This window comes from Xiphophorus couchianus, chromosome 24 (assembly GCF_001444195.1).
Source record: "Xiphophorus couchianus chromosome 24, X_couchianus-1.0, whole genome shotgun sequence".
Classification (NCBI taxonomy): Eukaryota; Metazoa; Chordata; class Actinopteri; order Cyprinodontiformes; family Poeciliidae; genus Xiphophorus; species Xiphophorus couchianus.
This window is the reverse complement of record NC_040251.1, coordinates 19822138-19848942: the sequence shown is the minus strand read 5'-3', so window position 1 is coordinate 19848942 and position 26805 is coordinate 19822138. Positions and strand designations below refer to the sequence as shown.

The 26805-nt window shown below is 44.3% G+C and overlaps 2 protein-coding genes across 2 annotated transcripts; both read right to left on the bottom strand.

The window, feature by feature from the left end:
- Positions 1-626: 626 nt before the first annotated feature.
- On the bottom strand, positions 627-1836 carry LOC114140611 (uncharacterized protein PF11_0213-like). The gene is made up of 2 exons (XM_028010706.1): positions 1012-1836; positions 627-930 (listed from the first exon to the last, which is right to left on the bottom strand). The coding sequence occupies exons 1-2, from the start codon at positions 1792-1794 to the stop codon at positions 817-819; spliced, it is 897 nt and encodes a 298-aa protein (XP_027866507.1). The 5' UTR covers positions 1795-1836; the 3' UTR covers positions 627-816.
- On the bottom strand, positions 1823-24297 carry corin (corin, serine peptidase). Its single transcript, XM_028010491.1, has 24 exons — positions 24099-24297; positions 22154-22295; positions 18161-18418; positions 16855-16966; positions 16258-16362; positions 13590-13813; positions 13384-13497; positions 12941-13048; positions 12630-12740; positions 12417-12539; positions 11656-11757; positions 11197-11428; positions 10983-11125; positions 10796-10903; positions 10610-10723; positions 9770-9880; positions 9467-9590; positions 9226-9354; positions 8020-8069; positions 7766-7952; positions 7530-7692; positions 7351-7459; positions 3782-3915; positions 1823-3713 (listed from the first exon to the last, which is right to left on the bottom strand). The coding sequence occupies exons 1-24, from the start codon at positions 24153-24155 to the stop codon at positions 3528-3530; spliced, it is 3246 nt and encodes a 1081-aa protein (XP_027866292.1). The 5' UTR covers positions 24156-24297; the 3' UTR covers positions 1823-3527.
- Positions 24298-26805: the final 2508 nt, after the last annotated feature.

Here is a 26805-nt window from a genome sequence, read left to right as displayed (position 1 = left end):
CTCGGCCTGTGGTTCTGGATCGACCCAGAAATATTTAAGTCGTGACCAGAACCCTCATCATAAAGGTTGGATCAGAGATGGATCTGCTGACCCGGTTAAACCTCCGACCATCAGCAGAACAAGCTGGACACAGAACCAGAGATCATGATTAATAACCATCAGATTAGAGGATGAAACCTCCAGCTGAGCTCCAGCAAACCAAACATCTGCAGGTCAAAGGTCAAAGGTCAGAGCTGGAAGGATGAGCTTCATCTGCAGGTAGGAACATCAGGAGGCACCAAAACGTTTTGGTTCGACTCGTCATGCTCCGATCAGATTGGACCAGAAGCAGGATGATGAGTTTCCTCATGTTCTGTCCTGATGGCGCCGCTGATGTTTTCACATGTTCACTTAAATAAAATGTGAAACATTAATATTCAGATTAAACCAAAACCTGGAGACAAACTCCTGATTGTTTTAGTTTAATACAAGATCTCAGAGCTGATAACTGATCTGTGGACGTTTTATATGATGGTTTATGCCAGTAATAATAATATTTCTGACACATCTTCAGTCTGATCCCGTCTATAAAAAGCTGCTGGTTTCCTTCCTGCTGGAGAGGAAGTGGAAAGATGTGCAGACAGGCGGTGAGTCAAACCCACTGACTGTGGGACCATTTATTAGAGCCATAAACAGAAAATACAAACAAATATTCACCAAAACACCAGAGGCAGCAGATCAACAAGCCTTTCAGACGCTACCTGGTCGTCATGGCAACAAACTGATCAGGGCTGAAACAGGACGCAAAACACGACCTGAACGCGTGACTGGATGACCTCACACACACACACACACAGACACACAGAGACGCAAACACAAACAGTCCTGTGAGAAGCTCAATGTACAAAAATCTGTAGCAAACACTGATAGAAACCCAAACAGCGGAGGAATGTTCTGGATGTTCTTGATGTTCTTAATGTTCTGAATATTCTGGATGTTCTGGATGTTCTGGATGTTCTGAATGTTCTTAATGTTCTTAATGTTCTGGATGTTCTTAATGTTCTGGATGTTCTGAATGTTCTGGATGTTCTTGATGTTCTGGATGTTCTGGATGTTCTTAATGTTCTTAATGTTCTGGATGTTCTTAATGTTCTTAATGTTCTGGATGTTCTGAATATTCTGGATGTTCTGGATGTTCTGAATGTTCTTAATGTTCTTAATGTTCTGGATGTTCTTAATGTTCTGGATGTTCTTAATGTTCTGGATGTTCTGAATGTTCTTAATGTTCTTAATGTTCTGGATGTTCTTAATGTTCTTAATGTTCTGGATGTTCTTGATGTTCTGGATGTTCTGAATGTTCTGGATGTTCTTGATGTTCTGGATGTTCTGGATGTTCTTAATGTTCTGGATGTTCTGGATGTTCTTAATGTTCTGGATGTTCTTAGTGTTCTTAATGTTCTGGATGTTCTTAATGTTCTGGATGTTCTGGATGTTCTGAATGTTCTGGATGTTCTTGATGTTCTGGATGTTCTGAATGTTCTGGATGTTCTGGATGTTCTTGATGTTCTTAATGTTCTGGATGTTCTGAATGTTCTGGATGTTCTGGATGTTCTTAATGTTCTTAATGTTCTGGATGTTCTTAGTGTTCTTAATGTTCTGGATGTTCTTAATGTTCTGGATGTTCTGGATGTTCTGAATGTTCTGGATGTTCTTGATGTTCTGGATGTTCTGAATGTTCTGGATGTTCTGGATGTTCTGGATGTTCTTAATGTTCTGGATGTTCTGAATGTTCTGGATGTTCTTAACATTCAGCATCCAGTCGAGTCCAGAACCCAAAGCTTTAATAAATCTGGAAACTACAACATGGATTCAGCAAAACGATGAATATTTACCAGAACAAACAGAAAACTTTACTTCATCAAAGTATTTATATTATAAATACTTTAAATATTTGTAACTAAAAATGATTTTAACTGTTATGAATCATAGTGTCAGTCAGATAAACACACTGATCTCCTTTATTACGGTTCATTTGTGCCAAAAATAATAAATTGTGCTGTTTTAAACTGTTATAACTTCTATGTGTTTTATGACTGAAGATGTTTTAAATGAGAATGTAAAGATTTAAAGATGAGTTTGTCGCTTTTTTCTGCTAAAACAAACTATTAGCATTAAGCTAGTTGAGTTAAATGCTAACAATCTCAGATAAAATTAAACATGGTGTTCATTTTCATTCAATTATTCTATGTTTGTGAGAATAATTAAACCTTAATGATTATCATTAAAATCAATCTGCTGGTTTTAACAGAGCTAACGCTAACAGAGCTAGCACTAACAGAGCTAACGCTAACAGAGCTAGCCTTCATATAAAACAGGAAGATGGTGTCAGTTTGCTACATCTGTTCTTCACATCACAGAGAAACGGTTTCATATTAGTGATATATTTATAAATGAAATGCAGAAAAATATGATTTAGCTGTAAAGTTTAAATAGTTAGCTAATTTAATAGTTTGTTAGATTTGTTTACATTTCTCCTTATCTATAATGTTCTACTGTTACTAATAAACAGGTCTGAATGTCTTTTTGCTCTTGATTATTTGATCAAATGAATATTTTAGATAAACCGTAATAACATGATTGTGTAGGAAAGCTGTAAATGTCGAGAATTTCTTCAACTTTTCTGCGTGTCGGTTTCATTCAGAACTGTTTAAATATCAGCCATTGTGTTTATGCAAAGATGCTTAATTAGCTAAAATGATCAAATATTCACGTGATGTTGAAAATAATTTTTAAATTAGAAATGTTTTTTTCATTTCAGTTGATTTTTATTAATCAGCTGTTATTATTAACAAATTACTGACAGGCTGGTTTTACCTTTGATCACAGTCCCTACAGAGTGAAGCATTGTGGGAAGTTGAGTCCTCAGTGATTAACGTTGTTCATCAATTCAATTAGTCAAATTTCAATAAACAAACTCAAATGCAGAAAATTTCAGGAACAAGTTGAAAGAGACAGAAAGTCGTTTCTGATCATTTAAGTTTTTCTGGAAAAATAATTTTTAATCTTAACAAAAATAAAATTTCTATTAAAAGAAAATGTTCCTGTTAAAAGACCTTCCAGGTCTAAATGGAGGCTTTTTAAATTATTTACTATTTAAACACCACAGAGACATTTATGCTGGACTTTAAACCAGATTAAATTTATAAAAACAAAGATTTTAGTTTTGACTTAAATTTTTCTGAAAACTGGAAACAAAATGTTTCAGAATCAGGAGCTTCAACACAACAAACATAATTAATAAAAACATTCAGGATGTTTTTGTGACTGAAATGCAGCTTAGATTGAGGAAAACGCTCTTAATTTGAAAATAAAGGAAGTGGGACCAGCCATTATTTACTGTTGGGACCCATCTGGTTGGAAATGAAAACATGAATGTTTGTGTGTGAGGTGGTCCAGTGTGACGGATGCAGAGGTTCTGGTTCTGGTTCTGTGGTTTCAGGCACTGTCAGAAGGTCTGACGCCAGCAGTGACATCACTTCCTGTCGGCGTCAGTCGGACAGGAAGCCGTGTACGTAGATCTGCTGCTGGATCCAGGCCGTGAAGTGGGTCACGTTGCTGTACACGCCGGGCCCCAGCACCTTGCTGAAGCAGACGCTGCCCCAGGACGTCAGGCCGAAGAGCGTCCAGCGAAGACCCTCGTCTTCCTCGCACACCAGCGGGCCGCCGCTGTCGCCCTGAAACACACAGCCGGTTCTACAGACGGTTCTGACCCAGAACTGACCACACTGAGAGCATCTGGTACCATGCAGGAGTCCACGGTTCCTGCCTCATATCCGGCACAAAGCATCCTGGGAGTTATAGTCTTCATGTCGAAGTAGGACTGGCACTGCGCCATGGAGATGATGCGGACCTCACCTTCCTGGAGCTTAAAGGGCACTGAGGACAGAAACACACCGTGAGGCGTTCAGGTGCTCAGGACAAAACAGGAAACATGGCTCTCATTCTGGCTCTTCAGACTCTCCTGTTTGACTTTTAGCAAATCATCACAGAGAAGCTGAAAGGTTTTCACTGCTGTTTCTCTGCAACATGAGGAGAAAACAAAGAATCTGATGAAAGGAAGGATAAACTCCACAGGGACAGGATGACCTTTAACCCTTTACTGCTTAAAATGTTCTGTTTGGTTTTATTGTTTGTTAAAATAAAGTGAAGTGGTGAACGGCTGAGTGATGTGGGAACATTCAACTGATCTGTATCTTCTGATACTAAAGCTGCTCTCCTCCATTTCCTGTCCAGTTTCAGCTCAGACCTGCTGCGACCCAAACATCACAGAGAGAAACATGAGCAGAGAAACAGTCAGAAAAACACAACCAGAGAAAAACAGTCAGAGAAAAACAACCAGAAAAACAACCAGAGAAAAACAATCAGAGAAAAACAACCAGACAAAAACAGTCTGTCATGTTTGGATCTGATGAACGTTTCATTATTTCTGATGAAACAGAAACGCTGAGAGGAAAACAATCAGCTCTGCTCTGCAACCTGCAGCTAAACGTGTTTATTATCACTTTATTAATGATGTTATAATAAACACAACATCTCTATTTGTTTTTGTAGCTGACAGAAAATGATCCATGTTGTTTACATCATCATGGCTCATGAAATAATAATAGTCCAAATCTAATCACTAAAATCAAAACTAACATGGAAACTTGGAACAAGCTGCATTTGACATAATGTATGATAAATGTAACAAAGATGGCTCCTTTAATTAATTATTACTGGACTGATACCGATCCGTAAACCCAACAAATTATTTTAAGATACAATAATAAGATCAAATATTTTCTTTAGAAAAGCAGCAGAGATCCTCTCAACCAGACAAAGTAGAAAATCCTGACAGAAACATTTAAATCTAATAAATATACAAGTTTTATTGAAAAGTTTAATCTGGACGGAAATAATCTGGAGATATTTATAACTGAGAAAACGTATGAAAGACAGAAAGACGTTTTCTGGGATTACCAGAAAACTGTTTTATAATGTTTATAAATGTTTTATATTGTTTATAAATGTTTATAATGTTTATAATGTTTATAAATGTTTTATATTGTTTATAAATGTTTATAATGTTTATAATGTTTATAAATGTTTTATATTGTTTATAAATGTTTTATAATGTTTATAAATGTTTTATATTGTTTATAAATGTTTATCATGTTTATAAATGTTTATAATGTTTATAAATGTTTTATATTGTTTATAAATGTTTTATAATGTTTATAAATGTTTTATAATATTTATAAATGTTTTATAATGTTTATAATGTTTATAAATGTTTTATATTGTTTATAAATGTTTTATAATGTTTATAAATGTTTATAATGTTTATAAATGTTTTATAATGTTTATAATGTTTATAAATGTTTTATAATGTTTATAAATGTTTATAATGTTTCTCCTGTTTCTCCCTGTTTCTACCTGTTTCTCCCTGTTTCTCCTGTTTTCTCCTGTTTCTCCCTGTTTTATGTTTACTCCATGTTTCTACTGTTTCTCCCTGTTTTCTCCTGTTTCTACCCTGTTTTCTATCTTGTTTACTCTGTTTTCATGTTTATAAATGTTTTATAATGTTTATAAATGTTTTATAATCTTTATAAATGTTTTATAATGTTTATAAATGTTTTATAATCTTTATAAATGTGATATAATATGAACCCATTGGTCAGAAATAGTAAAATTCAGAATAAAATCTGGGAAACAGATCTAGATTATGATGGAGGAACTTGGACTCGGTTGGTTCTGATAACAAGCTGTGAGTCAAAGAGGCCAAAGGAAAATTTATTAAATATAAAGTTAATAACAGAAACTCTCTCAGTCTGTCCAGGATTCAGAAATAGACAGAAGATGAGCTGGAAAACTGTTTTCCTCCTGCAGGTTTGTGGAAACGTCCCGTCATTCCTGGCTAAAGTTTAAACCACAGAGACTGAAACTCACTGGAGACTGAAACGTTTTGCAGACTGAAACGTTTTGCAGACTGAAACGTTTTAGAGACTGAAACGTTTTAGAGACTGAAACGTTTTAGAGACTGAAACGTTTTGCAGATGGAAACGTTTTAGAGACTGAAACGTTTTAGAGACTGAAACGTTTTGCAGACTGAAACGTTTTGCAGACGGAAACGTTTTGCAGACTGAAACGTTTTAGAGACTGAAACATTTTAGAGACTGAAACGTTTTAGAGACTGAAACATTTTAGAGACTGAAACGTTTTAGAGACTGAAACGTTTTAGAGACGGAAACGTTTTAGAGACTGAAACGTTTTAGAGACTGAAACATTTTAGAGACGGAAACGTTTTAGAGACTGAAACATTTTAGAGACTGAAACATTTTAGAGACGGAAACGTTTTGCAGACTGAAACGTTTTAGAGACTGAAACATTTTAGAGACTGAAACGTTTTAGAGACTGAAACATTTTAGAGACTGAAACATTTTAGAGACTGAAACATTTTAGAGACTGAAACATTTTAGAGACTGAAACGTTTTAGAGACGGAAACGTTTTGCAGACTGAAACGTTTTAGAGACTGAAACGTTTTAGAGACTGAAACGTTTTGCAGACTGACGCTCGGTGTTACCGTTGGACTCAGCAGCTGTCAGAGCATCAAACTGGTTTGTGTTGATATTATTATTTTGTGGTTTTTATAAAACGTGAATCTGAGTCTGACTGAAAATGAGAATCTGCCTGGAGAGAAACGTCAGAACCGAGGTCACCAGGACTAACGGGTCGGTTTGGGTCGGTAATCTTCACTGTGTGACTGAAGAAACTCCAGGTTTAATTATTAATTCATAAATCTGTTCACTGCTTTTGTTTTGGTTTATAAATCCAGTTAAAACTGTTTCTGATAATAATTTAATGTTGATGTTTAAAGATTAAATATTTATTTATCTGTAAACCAATAAAAAGTATAACTTTATAAGATCCTCATTTAATATTTTATTTGTGTAAAATTATTACTTTATTTTTCTAAAATAACTTTTATTACTACTTTATTGTTGTATTACTATTCTAAATATTATAACTTTATTCTCATATTTTGATGTTATTCTGGTATCATTTTGTTATATTTTTGCATTCCTTAATTCTTTATTGATAATTAAACCAAAATAATCTTTCAGTCCTAAAACTGTCAGTTTATAAAGTATGAAAACATCGTGACATCATCGATTTACTGCCGTGTGATTGGCTGAATGTGACAGGTGGAGCGTCTAGTGGGAGAATATCTACGTACATCTGTGTATATCTACAGTGTGTATATCTGTGGTTCTGGTTGTTCTGGTCCGGGTCTGATGACCCCATCGCCATGGCGACCAGCCTCTACTCACTCCGGTTGCCCATGTGACCCCAGCCGGTGATGTAGCAGTAGGAGTCCGGGGTCGGCAGCTGACCCGGCCGGGGCAGACACACCGGCCTGACGTGGGCCGTCTCCTCCACCTGTAAGGAGCCAGAACTGGTCAGAACTGGCCGTCTCCATCTGGGTCGGAGTGGTTCTGGAGGTTCTGACCTCAGAGTCCAGCTGCACCACGCTGATGTCGTAGTCCACCACGGCCCGGTTGTAGCGCGGATGGACGACGATGGAGCGAACGCTGCGGGTCTGACTGTGGGCGCCGGGGTGGTCCAGGTTGGTCAGGCCCAGAACCACCTTCCACAGCTCCGCGTTCTCCCTCCTGGTGGACAGAACCGGGTCCAGATGAGCTGGGATCAGAAACCAGAACCGGACGCACGGAGCCGGCCTCTCACCCCTCGAAGCAGTGAGCCACCGTCAGAGCCCAGCGCCGGCCGATCAGGACGCAGCCGCACACGTGTCCGCTCTGACCGCTCTGCAGCGAGCACTGCCAGGGCCACGCGCCGCGCCTCGACACCCGGCCCCCCAGGATCCGTTTCTTCCTGTGAGGACGGAGGGCCGGCGCCGGACGCAGACCGCACTCTGAGGGTGACAGAAGGTCAACGTCAGGATGAACCCAGGTCCGAATCGTCCTGCGGGAGACGGTTACCTGGTCTGGAGCAGCCGACAGAAACTCTCCTCCTGGAGTGGCAGGCGTGGCTGGAGGAGACCAGACCATCACAAACAGGAAATACACACAGATTAGACACCACTTTACTGGAGAACATCACAGGAAACCAGTCTGGACCAGTCAAAGGCTGGCTATAGATCTACATAAGCCAGACTGAACGTAGAGATTAGACTGAATAGAAAAGTTACAGCAGGTTTCAGAAACAAGCAGCTGAGAGAAACATTTCATTAGCTCAGCGTTTCAGCAGGTCAGCAGTTTACTGCAGTTTGTTCCAGATTACAGGAGGATCAAGAAGACTTTATGTGGCTCTGGAGGCTCAGGTCAGAGGTCAGAGGTCATCACTGCTCCCAGGTTTTGGACCTGATCTCTAGCTTCTAGCTATAAAAACTGAAGCTGCATGCTGACTCTAGATCTACAAATATAGATCTACAAATATAGATTTACAACTCTAGATCTATAACTCTATATCTACAACTCCAAATCTACAACTCTAGATCTGCATCTCTATATCTACAACCCTAATCTACAACTCTAGCTCTATAACTCTAGATCTAATTCTCTAGATCTATAACTCTAGATCGTTCCTCTTTAGGTCCAAAGATAAAAACTTCAGCTTCTGTTCTCCAGCTATAGAAAGTTTTGTCTCATTCACTCATTGATCTGTTCCCAGCATCTGTTCAGTGACTGGATGGGGTCAAAGGTCACCTGGTGACATCATAATGTAGAGCTGAGTGTCATGTGCGTAGTTATGGTGATTAAACTTATTTCTTGTTAAAATCTAAATTAAACGGAAAGAGAACCAGAACTGAACTAATCAGATCTGATTGTCGGTTTTCTGTGTTTTCATAGAAATATGATCAAAATCCAGACAGAACCAGAGGATTTATAACATGAATGGATCCCGGACAAGCCCCCAATATTTGTATCTCTGCTGTGTTTTATATAAACTGGGGGCTTGTCCGGGAGAACGTGACTCTAAGAAACGAGATATTAGAGACAGAATTTGTTTCTTGTTTGATTCTCATGGATTAAATTCAGTTTGTTTTAGTGAAAAGAATAAATCACAGTTCATAACCAACCAGGACCATTTGATCCGTTAGTCCATTCCTTCACGTCTGAATAACTCCACAGTAAAGTGGCACAGCTCTTCACTGTGGGATAAACTCAAGTTTTCATCAGTGGTACCTTCTCTTCTCCAGTCGGGCCTGCAGAGCAGAACCGTTTCTGAGGTTCCACTCTGGATGGACGTGTAACCAACGGCGCCGGCCCGGTACGCCAGGCTGGTCAGGGACCATGGACACCGAGGACGGGGCCCTGAGGAGGAGCTCCGTACAGTTACTCTGCTCTAGACGGATGAATGAACTGGTAACGAACCAGTGCTGAGGTGAGGGAGCCACTGGTCTGACTGGTCTGTTACTAACCTTACCCTAGTCCCAGCTGGTTGCAGGTCAGTCTGCTCAGGTCTGGGTTCCACTCGTCGGCACAGACCTGATACTCTGCTGCCGTCTTAAACACGGTCAGAACCGAACCGGACCGATCCGACAGAGAGACTGCAGAGACGAAGATCGACACAGGATCCGTCAGCTAACAGCTGGTCACTACAACAGCGCCCCCTACAGTCACTAAAAACCACTACTTCACTCAGTGCATGTTTATCTCTGCAGCTCCAATTTATCCACTGATCTATTAGGAACCAACTTTAATCATCTGAATAAATCTGTGACTGTACCACAGTTCCACTCATCAGAGCTGTCAGAGCAATGCTTGGTCCCGTCGCACCACAGGGTCCGATGAACACACTGGTGGTTGTTACAGGCCAGTTCGTTATCGCTGCAGGCGGCTGGATCCATAAAAACAACAAGTTATTCCATAAACACGGCTCTACCTGCACCAATATGAAGAGATACTTTGTGTTACTAAAGGTCAGAGGTCGCCACATTCTGCTAATACGCTAATAGCTAAGCTAATCTTCTCATTAGCATTTTACTGACTGATACATTTAGCGAACTTAGCTTCCCTTAAATTCATTTTCTGGATACATTTTGAAGTTGGCTGGTTTATAAACTTTCAGTTAAATAAAATTTGACGTCTGTGTTGAAGTTTTGGTTTTTGATTTCTTCCTCAAGTAGTCAGACGTCTATATTCATGCTCTTATTTTGAAGGGAGATAAACTGTTTCCTTTTCTTTTTCTTATGTTCATTTTTTAGGAAACGTTATTAAACAAATAGAAAATATACAGATGAGTTATACAGAAGAATCCCTTCAACCAGGCTGTTCATTAAATTCCTGCCAGAATGAACGTCTGAATAGTTCTGAGTTTTCTCACCTTGTCACATGCAGCGAGAATCAACATGGGTCAATATAATGCTATAAAATTAGCTTCTGCTAAAAACCATGTTAGAAAAGCACCTTAGCTTTAGCTGCCACTAGGTACTGTGTTTAGCATTTAATTCTGTTAAATGCTAAGGCAGAGCAGCTTAGCATTAGCAGAACTAATGTTTAGTGCTTCAGGGTCACCTCACTTAAAGTTCAAAGGTCACATGAGTCTATGAAGTGGAAACAGCCTCACAGCAGTTGGCTTCGTCCACCTGCAGGGGGCAGTCTGGGAAGCCGTCACAGATCATGGTGGGCTTGATGCAGAGCGTGCTGTCGGGACACTCCCACAGAGCGCGCTCAGAGCAGCCTGAGGCAGAGACAGCAGCAGGTCAGACTACAGACAGCAGGACAGGAGGACGCCGTCTGCACTCCGTCCCACCGCAGTTGTCCTCGTCGCTGTGGTCGTCACAGTCCAGGTGTCCATCGCAGCGCTTGGTCGCCAGGACGCAGCGGCCGGACCGGCACTTGAAGTGGCTGGGGGAGCACTCTGTAACCATGGCAACGCAGCAGCATCAAGGTTTCAGAGTTAGATGAGACGTCGGCATCATCATCAGGACAAACCGTACCGTCGACTCCGTCCTCCGGCAGCAGGCAGGTGGAGTTTCCTCCGCCCTCTGGGAACTGGCTGCAGTCGGAGTCCTCAGGCCACTGCAGACCCACAATGCCGAGCACCGACTCACATTTCTCCTTGGCGTTGCGGCACAGCGACCTGCAGGACGGAGGACGGGGGACTCAGCTGCAGCCGCCGCTAACCGGGTAGCAGCGGCCGCAGCCACTAACCTGCAGGGGGGAACCTTCTGCAGGCTGAGCGGGTCACACTTAGGGACCAGCAGGGTGCAGGCGTAGAACATCAGGTACTGGTAGCAGCCCGTCTGGACTAGCGCCGGGAACAGGGACGACTCCCAGGACACGGAGCTCTCTCTCTGGGACAGGTGGCCCAGGAAGTTCGGGAAGCTGGTCTGGTTGTAGGGCAGGTTCATGCACAACTCCAGGGTGATGGGCTCACAGCGCGCTGCAGGGCAGAGAGAAGTCAGGACCAGAACCACCAGCAGCGGGAGACAGGCTGCAGTTACCAGAACCACCACCAGGGGGAGACATGTTATCCAGTCAGACCTATAGGGGGCTCCACCAGCTGCTATCTGAACTGTAAACCAGGGAGTTTTACTCTCCAACATCTTCATGTTTCCCTCAGCTGGTCTGGACCCGACTCAGGTGACGACCGGTTCTCTCTCTACTCACAGCAGTTGTTGCTCCGGGGATCACAGGCAACGGTACCGGCTCCACACGCTGGACAGGAGGAGGAACTGCAGCCAGGCTGACTGGGGAGGCAACTGGCCGGGTCTGGAGGAGACAACAGCAGAGGAACCATCAGGAAGGGAACCATCAGGAAGGGAACCATCAGCAGCATAGTGAATGTGACTGTAGTGTAAAATGCTCTGAATGGTCAAATGATTGGAAAATCTCTACATAAGTTCAGTCTGTTATCATGTTAAAAGTTCAACATGTCATGCTAACCGTTAGCTACGGCATCATGAGGTCATCAGGTTAGATTTCTGTTTAAAACTAAAACATGGAATAAAGAAGATGTGTCTGATTGGTGCTGAATGCAGAACAATATTCCAGAATATTACGATTATTTCTGTGATTTTCTCTGGACCAAAGAAAGCAAGATTTTAAAATTGAGACACTTTTGATGGTTCAGATAGACTCAACAAACTTTAACAGCAGCTGCGTGGGGGCCCAATTTAGTTTTTTGTCACGGGGCCCAAGATTCCTGGCGACGCCCCTGATCAGGACATTAATTATTCAAGATTTAAAAAGAATAATTTTCAGTTCATCAGCCTGGTTTGGGTCAGATCTTCTCTAATAAGTTTAAATCTATCAGGTTGTTTAAGATCAAAGTACTTTGATGATCTGAAGCTTAAAGGTTGAGTCTTAATTTCTCATGTTTGAACAGAGGAAAGAAGAGCAGAGATGAGTGAAATGCAGAGATGTCTCACTCTGCTCCCGGCCGCAGTGCTCTTCGTCGCTGCCGTCCTTGCAGTCGTCCTCGCCGTCGCAGCGGAAAGCCGAGGGAACACACTGACCGTTCCTGCACTCCAGCAGGCCCTGGCTCCTACAGGCTGCGGACACAAGCAGAACCAGAACCGGGTTTCTGCCGGGTGGAACCCGAACGCCCCGACCCAGAACTCATGTTTCTGACAGCAACTCACAGCAGTTGGTCTCATCACTTTTGTCCAGGCAGTCGTGGTCTCCGTCGCAGATCCAGTCCCTGGAGACGCAGCGTCCGTCCCCACAGCGGTGCTCCCGGGACAGGTCACACACTGAAACACACACACACAGAAACACGCACACACACACCCCAACACACAGAAACACACACACACCAGTTACCACCAGGATCCAGCAGGCTGTTTTCTCCTGCTGCTTTCCCCTCTCTGGCCTCCAGGTGGCAGTCTGTCTGCTCTCTCCTCTGTTTCCTGGTTGGTTCAGGTTAAAGGTTAAAGGTTAAAGGTTTCCTCACCACAGTTCAGTTCGTCGCTCAGATCTCCACAGTCGTCATAACCATCGCAGACCAGAACTGGACTCAGGCAGCGGCCCGTGTTGCACCGAAACTCTTCATCAGGACATTCTGCAACAGAGACAGACCATCATCATCCTCACAGTCTGACCCGGTCCAGATTCGGTTCAGATTATTTCTTCTGGCCCTGATCCTCCACTGCGGCTCCGTCCAGCGGTTCTGACGGACCCGAAATTCCTGCAGCATGAAGGTAGGGGTCAGGGAGAGGTCAGGAGAGGCGTTCCCACGGCAACACGCTGATGTCACACACACAGGAAGCCCCACCCTGCTGTCAGCCAATCAATTACCAGCACACACATCACCATGGCAACGGGCTGAAAACTTCCCGTGCTATTTAAACTAGAGACAATCAGTGTGTGTGTGTGTGTGTGTGTGTGTGAGCTCACCGCAGTGTGTCTCGTCGCTCCAGTCGTCACAGTCGTTGTAACCGTTGCACACCAGTTTCTGAGGGACACAAATTCCAGTCGCACACAGGAAGTTGTCCTTCCCGCCACACACAGCTGCCGACCAATCAGAGAGCAGACAGACAGGTGATGTCATGGTACCATGTGACGGTTTACCTGCAGCAGCAGCAGGTGTGGTCGTGACTCACAGGGTTTTCCCTTGACCTGACGGGGTGAGAAACAGGCAGGAGGCGTGAGGACGCTGGTTGCCACGGGCGACGGCGATGACGACGGCGATGAAGGCGACGAGACGTTCTTGTTGAACTGGGAGCATCGCAGGAAGTCGGGCCAGGAGGCGTTAAACATCTGCAGGACGGGTTCACAGCCTTCTCTGGCCGCCTCACAGAACGACGCGCAGGGCAGAACCACCTTCCTGCAGGAGCACAGCGGGTCAGAACCCGGACAGAACAGAACCAACAGGACCTGGAGGGAACCGAACCGACAGGACCTGGAGGGAACCGAACCAATAGAACCCGGACAGAACAGAACCAACAGGACCTGGAGGGAACCGAACCTAGATCTCTGGTGGTCCGTTTGGCCAAAGTTTCATTTCGACTCTAACTCTAAGCTGGGACTAAATCAATCTCAGGTCCAGTCATTCGCTGATGATGCTCTCATGTTTACCGGTTTTAAATCTAAATGTTTTCACATGTTGTCTGTAAGACCTTAGCTTGACCAACAGCTGATCGTCCCGGTAACTGGCTGAAGGATAAACTCTAGAGTTTCACCAGTTGGAGACGTTTTTGGAGAGAGGACCCTGGATCAGATTTGAAGCAGTTCAAGAACAACCAAAGCTCAGGCCGTCGGCTAACAGGAAGTCGCTGCATCATCCATGTTCTCCACAGCGACGCCATCTTTAAACCGCTGCTGAACAGGAACTATTGACCCAGAACCCTAAACATTGTCCTACGGAGCCAGAACTGAAGGGAACCCAGGAGCTGTTCAATAAAATCAGACAAACGGCATGCTGACCCAAACCAAAGCGATCCGAACCGACCCAAACCAAACGGACCTGATCAGGAGAACATCAGATAGAGCACATAACACCAGTTTTAAAGTCCCTCCACTGGCTCCCTGTAGCTCAAAGAATAGACTTTAAAATACTGTTGTTAGTTTATAAATCACTGAACAGCTTAGCACCACAATACATTAAAGATCTGCTGTTGTTGTATCAACCTTCCAGACCTCTCAGGTTCTGGTTCTGGTTCTGCTCTGCATCCCCAGAACCAAACGAGGAGAAGCAGCTTTCAGCATCTATGCACCACAAATTTGGAACAAACTTCCAGAAAACTGTTAAACAGCTGAAACACTGACTTCTTTTAAATCTCAACTAAAAACCCACCTGGTTAGGATTGTATTTGAAATGTAATCAATTACTAATTTATTGATGGAACTTGACTTAATGTCGTGTTTTGATTATTGATTCTATGTTGCTTTGTGTTTCTGTGTTTGATATGATGTAAAGCTCTTTGAAATGTCTTGCTGCTGAAATGTGCTATACTAATAAAATTTGATTGATTGATTGATTGATTGATTGATTCCTTTGAGGATCCATTAATCTAACATCTAGCAGCCTGTCCTGTCAGTTGTCATGGTAACCAGGACATTTAAACCTGCTGACCCAGCAGTAACTGATTTCTAACAGGTACTGGTTCTAGTCTTGGGTTCCAGGTCATAGGTCCATCTGGACCGGGACGACCAGATGCTCCCAGCTCCATTAGATTCCCATTCTCTGGAGCAGAACTCAGAGGTCAGAGGTCATGTGGAGTTGAAGCTACTGTTACTGACGGTGTGTGTGTTTGTGTAAATGTGTGTGTTCTAATTTCAGATGGTGTGAGTGTGTTATTCTTGGTCCTGAACTCCCAGCTGCCGGATCATTTTCTGTCCCAGCAGCTGCTGGGGGACGGCGCCTTGCAGGGCCGGATCGACTGGGGTGGCAATGGGGGGGCAGTGTCCACCCCTGCTGCCACCCAGCTGGCGACGATAAATTCAATAAATAGTTATGGCAAATCAGACATTAAGCGCATGAATCTTTTTTTTCCTTCAACATTGAATGCAACACAATGTAACCTGACCCCTACTGCTGAGTAGCAGGAAGTGAAGGACAGAGCGCGAGGCAGCAGCATTAATATATGTATATGGATAAATATTACTGGACTGGACATCAGTGACTCATCCTGCACCACTGCTGTTCATTGGGTCAGGAATATCGGTGGTCAGGAAAATACCACAATCACAAAAAGAATCAGAAAAATGGACGCAATATTTAGCGGCTAATTCAACCGTATGACAGCCATAGATAACAAGGTTCAAAGGTTTCACATTTAACAGGTGAGGAAAAAGTTTTAATTTATTTAAAAAGTGAGCAGTGAGTTAGTTATGCTAGGCTAACTTGCTAGCTGCTATTGACTCTGATAACCTTAACATGCTGCGCAGTTCGCTGTGTTTTGGTTTCTTTAGCACTAAAACAGGACAAGCTGCTCACCAAGTCATCAGTACAGCAGGAGTTTAAATCAGCTAATCTGTGTTCAGGTGAAAATATATTAATAATCACAATCTAGACATCAAGCCTGACAGCATAATGTAACAGACTGGATGTTCTGTTTGGTGGTTCTGATACTTCTTTGTGTGGGAAACGTTAGTTTCTGGTATTGATTCCCCTGATAGGATTGAACATAATCTCTGCTTTATCTGCTGGTTGAGCTGTTGTCTGTCGGTTGTGAGAATGAGAGCTGTTTGGATTTCATAGCAGAGCGACTACATATCCCAGCATCCTTTGGGGAACCATCAGCAGGTCTCTAGGATAAACAGTCTTACCTGCTGTTGGTCCCGTCGGCCTCCAGACACTCGGGCAGCGCCAGCGAACAGCCGAACAGCAGGATGTGTCTGTAGCAGGAGAGTCTGCTGAGGTAACTGAAGAACCTGCAGCACAAAACGCCCGGGTTCAGGTCCAAACCCGCCAGAACCGCCCAACCGACCCGCTCCGAGGTTAAGAACCACTGACCTGAGAAACAACAACAACCCAGCAAACTGGAAACATTTAATCCATTTACAGAAAGATGTTTAGGATCCATCAGAAGCTTCAGTGATTCTGAACCCAGTTGACCCAAAGATGAGGAACCAGAACCAGAACCTGCTGATGTTTCAGTCCAGTCAGTTCAGCTCCTACAGAAACCATCTCTACCTGCAGTATTTGTCCTGATGTCATGACCCAGAGGGAACGCTAACTAAAAACTAAAAACTTTATTTAGCTGAAGGCTCAGGAGACAACCAATCAGATTAGAGCTCATGAATTTATCTGTAACATTATTTTAGGGGAAGCTAAGTGCGCTAAATGTTTTCAAAGTGCTAAATTAAAAATTAGCTTCGCTATTAGCAGAAGTGTGCTGCGTCATGTCAGTGTGAACTGGTTACCTTAGCAACATGTCGACCTCTGAACTCTTCACCACGGCGACGGAGGAGGACAGCCAGGTCTGATTGTAGGGCAGCATGTGGCACTGAGGCTCCAGGACCAGTTGACACCGACCTGCAGGAACCAGAACCAGAACCAGAGGGACGAGGCTGAACAAATTCATGGAGAGAATGAGCCTGTTGACCAGCAGGGGGCGCCACCACCCGGCTGGTCTGCCTCAGTTCAGGCCTGATTCTGCGCCATCAGCTTGACCTTTCACCCCCTGAATGTTTTCTGCAGAGTAACTATGCTAGCAGAGAAGCTAACGCTAACCTCCAATCACAGCCTGATGCTGCAGAACCTCAGAGGACCCGGTCCAGTCTGGTCCGGTTCTGCTCAGCAGCTTTGAACATCTGCAAGTTAAACATCCACTGAGTCTGATGAGCTTCCAGCAGCCAATCAGAGCTCGGCTCCCAGCAGCCAATCAGAGCTGAGGACAGAGCCAGGCTCATTAGCATTCACCTCCATGTCCCGTTGAGACAGAGACACAGGAGGACAGCAGAGGGACGGAGACGAGGGGAATCTTAAATCAATCGATCATCGATCAGAAATAAACTCTGCTCTGTTTGCTGCTTATGGACCTGAACCCAGGCCCGGTCCAGGTCCTGCTGGTCCACCTGTGTCCCCACAGAGACAGCGGATCAGAATTCAGCTCAGAACTTTATTGAATCAACAACACAGACAGGAAGTGGCTGCAGCCCTGAAGGATTCTGGGAATCGTTGTCTTCCAGCTCTGCTGCTCCTGAAGCTCTACAGCACAGGAGTCAAACTCAAGGCCCGGGGGCCAAATCTGGGCCGCTGTAGCTGTTTATGTGGCCCTTCAGACTCCAGATGACACCAATAAATCCTCACAGTTTTTCACAAATCAGCAAAATTCACACAAAATCAACAAATCTCCATTTTTTCTGACTTTACTGCAAACTTTCTCCAAATTGGTGACAAAGTTTGGTGCCGGCTGCATCAGTCCTTGGTTCCCTGGTTTTATAATCCATCATGGACCCGAGTCACAAAAAGTCCCACTGAACGTCTTCCATCCATTTTCTGACCCTGGTGGGTCGGGAGGTTCTGGTGGGAGATTAACGTCTTACATCATCACAAATATCAGAAAACCTCCTGACCAACATTTCCTCTTTGGCACCACAACATCTGTGATTTTGATTCAAAACAACCAATCAGAGAATAATGAGGAAGATCGATTATTGATTTATTAATGATTTTTATCAAACATTCAGATTGTTGATATTGACGCCCTGCTACAGGTAGGCTTACCTGCGTCCGGCGCCGGGGTGGAGCTGCTGGCCGGCCCGACGGTGCTCAGTGATGTCACCGAGGCCAGCCAATCAGGAAGCCCGGTGGGCGGAGCCTGAGAGGCGGGCGGAGCAGCAGGTGTGCTCTGGCTGTACGCTACCTGTCCCACCTGGCTCCTCACCGAGGCCTTGGAGGGGGACGCTGTGCTGTTGCCATGGTAACCATGGCTGCCGTTGGAGAGGAGGAGCCTGGAGTCCAGGGGGGCGCCGCCGAAAATACCTGAGGGGAGGCAGGGAGGGGTCAGAGCGGGACCCGACCAGAACCAGAACCAGAACCAGAAAATGAACCAGAACCAGACCCAGAACCAGAACCAGAACCAGACCTAGAACCGAAACCAGACCTAAAACCAGAACCAGAAAATGAACCAGAACCAGACCTAGAACCAGAACCAGAAAATGAACCACGACCAGACCTAGAACCAGAACCAGACCTAGAACCAGAACCAGAAAATGAACCAGAACCAGACCTAGAACCAGAACCAGACCTAGAACCAGAACCAGAAAATGAACCACGACCAGACCTAGAACCAGAACCAGATCTAGAACCAGAACCAGACCTAGAACCAGAACCAGACCTAAAACCAGAACCAGAAAATGAACCAGAACCAGACCTAGAACCAGAACCAGATCTAGAACCAGAACCTGAACCAGACCTAGAACCAGAACCAGAAAATGAACCACGACCAGACCTAGAACCAGAACCAGACCTAGAACCAGAACCAGAAAATGAACCAGAACCAGACCTAGAACCAGAACCAGATCTAGAACCAGAACCTGAACCAGACCTAGAACCAGAACCAGAAAATGAACCACGACCAGACCTAGAACCAGAACCAGAACCATACCTAGAACCAGAACCAGAAAATGAACCAGACCTAGAACCAGAACCAGAACCAGACCTAGAAGCAGAACCAGAACCAGAACTAGAACCAGACCTAGAACCAGAACCAGAACCAGACCTAGAACCAGAACCAGAACTAGAACCTGAACCAGAACCATACCTAGAACCAGAACCAGAAAATGAACCAGACCTAGAACCAGAACCAGAACCAGACCTAGAACCAGAACCAGAACTAGAACCAGAACTAGAACCAGAACCAGACCTAGAACCAGAACCAGAAAATGAACCAGACCTAGAACCAGAACCAGAACCAGACCTAGAACCAGAACCAGAACCAGACCTAGAACCAGAACTAGAACCTGAACCAGAACCAGACCTAGAACCAGAACCAGAAAATGAACCAGACCTAGAACCAGAACCAGACCTAGAACCAGAACCAGAACCAGAACTAGAACCAGAACCAGACCTAGAACCAGAACCAGAAAATGAACCAGACCTAGAACCAGAACCAGAACCAGACCTAGAAGCAGAACCAGAACCAGAACTAGAACCAGACCTAGAACCAGAACCAGAAAATGAACCAGACCTAGAACCAGAACCAGACCTAGAACCAGAACCAGAACTAGAACCAGAACTAGAACCAGAACCGAAACCAGACCTAAAACCAGAACCAGAACCAGACCTAGAACCAGAACCAGAAAATGAACCAGAACCAGACCTAGAACCAGATCTAGAACCAGAACCTGAACCAGACCTAGAACCAGAACCAGAAAATGAACCACGACCAGACCTAGAACCAGAACCAGATCTAGAACCAGAACCAGACCTAGAACCAGAACCAGAAAATGAACCAGACCTAGAAGCAGAACCAGAACCAGAACTAGAACCAGATCTAGAACCAGAACCAGAACCAGACCTAGAACCAGAACCAGAACTAGAACCTGAACCAGAACCAGACCTAGAACCAGAACCAGAAAATGAACCAGACCTAGAACCAGAACCAGACCTAGAACCAGAACCAGACCTAGAACCAGAACCAGAACCAGAACTAGAACCAGAACTAGAACCAGAACCAGACCTAGAACCAGAAAATGAACCAGACCTAGAACCAGAACCAGACCTAGAAGCAGAACCAGAACCAGAACTAGAACCAGACCTAGAACCAGAACCAGAACTAGAACCTGAACCAGAACCAGAACCAGACCTAGAACCAGAACCAGAAAATGAACCAGACCTAGAACCAGAACCAGACCTAGAACCAGAACCAGAACTAGAACCAGAACTAGAACCAGAACCAGACCTAGAACCAGAACCAGAACCAGAAAATGAACCAGACCTAGAACCAGAACCAGAACCAGACCTAGAAGCAGAACCAGAACCAGAACTAGAACCAGACCTAGAACCAGAACCAGAACCAGACTCTCTGTATCAGAATCAGGTTTTTTTCTGCATTAATTTCTGTTTTCAGTTTTTTGCTTCCTGATATTTTATCAAACCCACAAAGAAACAAAAGGACCCGTTACCATGGCGACCCGGCTGAGTGTTTTTGGTGAAATCAGAGAATGTAAAAATAAATGAGTCATTGACAGATCTGCTCCTCTTCCTCACTGACGAAGGTTTCTGGAGAAAACGTGGAAACCTTCATCACCATCATCACCACCATCGTCATCATCAGTTACTGATCAAACTCTTATAACTAAATAAAATGTAACTTTGAAGTTATTTTTGTCTTATAGTTACTAAGATATTTGCACCAGAAACCTGATAAAATGTTGATCTACAGAAAACAAAACCAGATTCTGGATGTTTGGAATAGTTCAATGAAACTATTGATTTATTTCTTATTTCTGATCAGCTTAGAGCTCAGACTGAATCACTGCCTCTTTGGATGCTATGCTAACATGCTACATGTTTCACTGTATGCAGATGATACTGGCCTCCCAGTAACAGGACAACAGGAATAAAACTAGTAACTCTGAGGTCCAGATCAGCTGATTGAAGGTCAGAACACGAGTTCTGTCCCAGAACCTCAGTCCTGATTTCCTCCGTTTGGTTTTAACTCCAGAACTGAAGATACTTTACTGCTTTATGTTCATAAATATCTTATTAATGTCAGGTTTTAGGATTGTGTCAAAGTTCACTGAGGTCATACAAGCAGGACAAGGTTATAACCAACCAGCTGATTACTGCTGCCCCCTGCTGGTCAGGAGGCCTAACTGCAGTCTGTCCTTGCAGCAGCAGCAGATCATCATGGTGAACTTTCTGCAGGTTTAGTAGAGCAGGTATGTGTTCACTAAACTCCCTGATGGTCCAGATGTTGGTCCACAGAGGTCAGGGGTCAGTTGGTGGTTTGCTGACCTTTGGCGGCTCTGTGGATAAATTTATTTTCTGAGTGTATTTTCAGAGATCAAATCAGAGGAACATCTGCTGAGCATCTATGGCAACAGGAGCTGCTTTGTCCTGCTGCTGGAGCGAAGGCTGGCAGAGACACGAGGAGGAGGAGGAGGAGGAGGAGAGGCGTCACGCATCATTAGGCGTCTAATGGAGAGACTCCATGAGGGAGGAGAAGCAGCAGGAGATACAGAGCAAGAAAAGATTAAAAACGACAGGAGAGGAGGATGAGGGAGGACAGCAGCGTCTGTTTCACTACCTGCCTAAATGTTTGACATTCCTTCACTGAGCCTGGCTCTGATTGGCCGAGGGACTCCCCGCTGTCATGGCGACCAGATGAAGCACGCACAGAGAAACAGAAACACGGCGTTAAATCAACACGGCATGTGTGTCATCCCTCCTCCTCCACCTCCTCCACCTCTCTGTCCTCCAGCAGAAGAACTGGAGATGGAGGGATGAAAGAGAAGAAGTGAGGAAAACAGGGGAAGGATGGTTGGTGGGTTGAAGAAAGGAGGAAAACTGATGGAGGGACAGAAAGTGGAAGAATGAAAAGAGGAGAAACGGTTGAAGGAAAGAAAAGAAACAATAAATGTAGACAGAAAGAATAAAAAATGACAGGATGAACTGGAGTGAAAACATGAACCTGACACGTTAACCCTCCTCTCCCTCTGGTTCTGACCCGGTGCTGCGGTTCGGACCCCCTCCCCCAGGTGTGGCCCCTACCTGTCAGGGCCAGGCCCAGCAGCAGCAGCAGCAGCGCCCCCAGCAGGCTGACGGTGGGAACCAGGATGTAGAGCATCAGTAGCCGCAGGTGATTGGAGGAGCCCAGATCCTTAGGACACGCCCCCTGGTCCATCCCGGCCTCCTGGGGGGGCGGGGGTTGGGGCATCATCATCATCATCATCATCATCATCACATCGTCTATTTATACACTCAGTTTCCACTGGTGAAGTTATTTTAGAGGTGAAGAGACGAGGAGACACTCAACACCCCAACACACACACACACACACACACAGTACACACACAGCGCAACACACACACACACACAGTACACACACAGCGCAACACACACACACACACAGTACACACACAGCGCAACACACACACACACACACACACAGTACACACACAGCGCAACACACACAGACACACACACAGTACACACACAGCGCAACACACCCCCACACACACACCCCCACACACACACATACTGCAACACACACACACACACACACCCCCACACACACACATACTGCAACACACACACACACACACACACCCACACACACACATACTGCAACACACACACACACACACACTGCTGATCCCTCTGATCCTCCTGCGGTCAATAAAATGATTTATTTACTTCCTGTGGCGTTTCACCTGCAGCTGGAATAACCAGATTAATAATCTGGTTTAATCTGATTCACTGATCCAATATTAGACCATCAGAACTGATCAATAATCAGTCAGACCCTAAAATCTGATTTAAAGACAGAAACATTTAACGGCTCCAAGCTGCTGATTAATTCATTCATCATAGAGATACGACACAGAGGATATTAATTATATTAATTATATTCTCTGCAGCAGTTTAATTATCTTTATTAAAATAAAACAATGCTGGTGTTACATTTCTGATTAATATGATTAGTTTCCTATCATATTTCTTCCTGTTTCTACCCCATAATAAACTGTATTTATGGGGTTTTATTCCCAGTATGGAAGAAAATTATTTCAGAGTTTTTGGTTCTCAAAAGGCAGAAAATATTAATTATTTAGTTTTTTAGTTTGTTTTTAATAAATAAAAAGTTTAAAATCTACCAGAATCACCTGATTAAAGGAAGACTATGTTTACTAATATTAGACAGTCAGTATATTTAAATAAATACATAAAAAATATTTATAATATATAAATAAAATAAACAATAACTAATAAAAATAAACATATGAATAATAAATGTAAATGAATAAAAATACTAATTGCTTAGTAATAAAAATAAATACATAATCTAAATAATAATCTGATGAGGTTTCTGTCTATTCTGGTCAAATTAATGTTAAATTGATGATATTTTAATTAAACGGATTCAAAGGAAAATTCACGTTTATGCTGTTTTATCAACAAATTTCATCCACTCTGATGTTTTATAAGTTTTATTCCACTCGAGCTGAATGAGTTTAGCTTTAATTGGAGTAGATTAAGTCCTCAGTGAACCTCCAGAGCTGCTGCAATAAATCAGATTATTTCCGGGTTTAACGGGTTTTAACGGCTGTTTGACCGGAGAGAAAATTAACCAGAACAATGGCTGATTATTGTTCTGATATTTAAGATTTATTTTGGTTTCAGGTCGGAAACTGATTACAGAAACAGCAGAAATCGAGTTGAAACCACCGAAAGCAAAATGTTAGATAATAACATGAGATTAAAAAAGTAGCAATAAAGAGCATCTTTTCACTTAAATATCCAGATTATTAGTTTAACTTCAGGAAAACCAGTTTGAGTTTTTAGTCTGAATCTGTCAGATTTAGATGCTGAATAATTAGAGATTAATTTATAAAGATAAAGTCAGAATAATAACCGAGAACATCTGGGCTAAAGTAGCTGCGATGCTGAACCGGAGGCAGAGGACAGAGACACGGACACGGACACGGACAGGACTCACCGCCGGCGCTCCGCTGAAGGTGACACCCGGGAAGGTCTCCCTCGGAGCGGACAACATGAGCTGCTGCTGCCGGCCGCCGAGCCCGAGACCATGGCTCTGCCGGCGGGGAGCTGCAGCTGGCGGGGGACTAGCGGGGCGGAGCGCGGGGGCTCCGCCCACAGCACACACACTGAACACACACACACTGAACACACACACACTGAACACACACACGTTGAACACACACACTGGGAACACACACACACTGAACACACACACACTGAACACACACACACTGGGAACACACACACACTGAACACACACACGTTGAACACACACACACTGGGAACACACACACACTGAACACACACACGTTGAACACACACACACTGGGAACACACACACACTGAACACACACACGTTGAACACACACACACTGAACACACACACACTGGGAACACACACACACTGAACACACACACACTGGGAACACACACACACTGAACACACACACACTGAACACACACACACTGGGAACACACACACACTGAACACACACACGTTGAACACACACACACTGGGAACACACACACACTGAACACACACACGTTGAACACACACACACTGAACACACACACACTGGGAACACACACACACTGAACACACACACACTGGGAACACACACACACTGAACACACACTGGACACTGGGAACACACACACACTGAACACACACTGGACACTGGGAACACACACACACTGAACACACACTGGACACTGGGAACACACACACACTGAACACACACACACTGGGAACACACACACACTGAACACACACACACTGAACACACACACACTGGGAACACACACACACTGAACACACACACACTGAACACACACACACTGGGAACACACACACACTGGGAACACACACACACTGAACACACACACGTTGAACACACACACACTGGGAACACACACACACACTGAACACACACACACACACTGGGAACACACACACTGAACACACACACGTTGAACACACACACGTTGAACACACACACACTGGACACACACAGACTGGACACGTGGAACACACACACACACACACACACACACTGAACACACACTGGACCCACAAACCGAACCCGGCCCGATCTGAACTCGGCCAGGTTCTGCTGGGCCTCAGATGTTCTGGATACCAAGGACCAGAAACCTGGCACAGATTAGTGGCCCAGAACCTCCAGGTTCTTCTGGACCAGAACCAGGGCCAAACTGGGCCTGGATTAACAGGGTGAGGCTCCAGGTTCTTCTGGACTCAGTACCGGACTCAGGTCCGGATTGATACTGATTCTAAAGGTTTGGGTCCAGATTAAAGTTTGAGTTCATATTTGGACTCTAATCTGGAGTCGGATCTGGAACTGGGTTGTAATCCGGGTCCAGTTCTGGACTACAGATTGGATTAATATCTGGATCTGGTTCTGAACTCCAGATTTAAATCTGGATCCATATTTATACAGAGACCAAACACAATCAGCTTTGGGTCGGTTCTGACTCGGTTAACGGTCTGGATTCAGTCGATGCTAAAATCCAGATTAAATGTAAACTCAGGTTTAATCTGGATTCAGTCGGACATCTGGGTCCAAACTCAGGAACCGGTTCCTGTCTTGGTCCAGGTTCTGATTAATGGCTCCTGGTTTCCTCCTCGGGACTGGATTAACATCAGAACCTCAATCTAAACCTGATTCCAGATTAAATCACAATCCTGATTAACATCAGAATCCAGATTAAAGCAGACAGATTGGGTTTCAATCCAGATCCAGAGATTAGTTTTAGCTCGATGTGAACATCTGGTTCTGGATTGGTTCTGGTCTAGAATCATCCCTGAGCTCAGATCTAGATTGGTTCTGGACTTTAATCTGGATTAAAACCAGGATTCAGATCTGAATTTATGTTGGGCTCAGAATCGGGTCAGGTTCTGGATTTTGATCTAAACTGAATATTTTAATCTGAATTCAGATAAAAACTGGTTTCAGAACCAGAACTTGGAATCTAGGGTCCAGATTAAGGTTGGAAATTTGGCTAATCTGTTTTTACTTTGTTCTGGACCAGCAGAACCAACAGAACCAGTAAAACCAGTCTGAATTTAAACTGGGATGTTCAGAACCGCAGATCTTTGCTCTGCTCTGGCGTTGCGTCTTGGCAGAGACTGACGAAACGATTCACTCTCCAGAACTGATAAAGGTTCTGGTTCTGGGTCGGTCTGGTTCCTCAGCCTGTCCCAGCCAGATCCAGGCGGCCCAGTTGACCTAGAGACCCACTAACCAGTGATGGAGGGTGGACCTCTGATGTTCTGAAGGTTTGGTCTGGGTTGGTGTGAACCAGAACCAGAACCAGAACCAGAACCAGAGGCAGCAGCTCCAGAGGAGCAGAGGTCGGCCTTCATCAGCAGACTGGAACGGATTACATAATGGACCTCGGTCCCAGCAGGCTTGGACCGGGCAGAACCAACAGAACCATTGTTGTTTGGACCTGGCAGAACCAGGACATTCTGCTGCTTTACAGACATGACGTCTGTTGAGGCGTATCTCGATGCTCCTCTGCTGATCGTCGCCCCCTGCTGGCCGACGGCTGCAGGTCCAGATGGGTCAACTAAAGGTCAGATTTAAACCGGACCGCTGGGGTCAGGAGGTCATGATGGTTAATGATGGCAGCATGGAGGTCAGAGG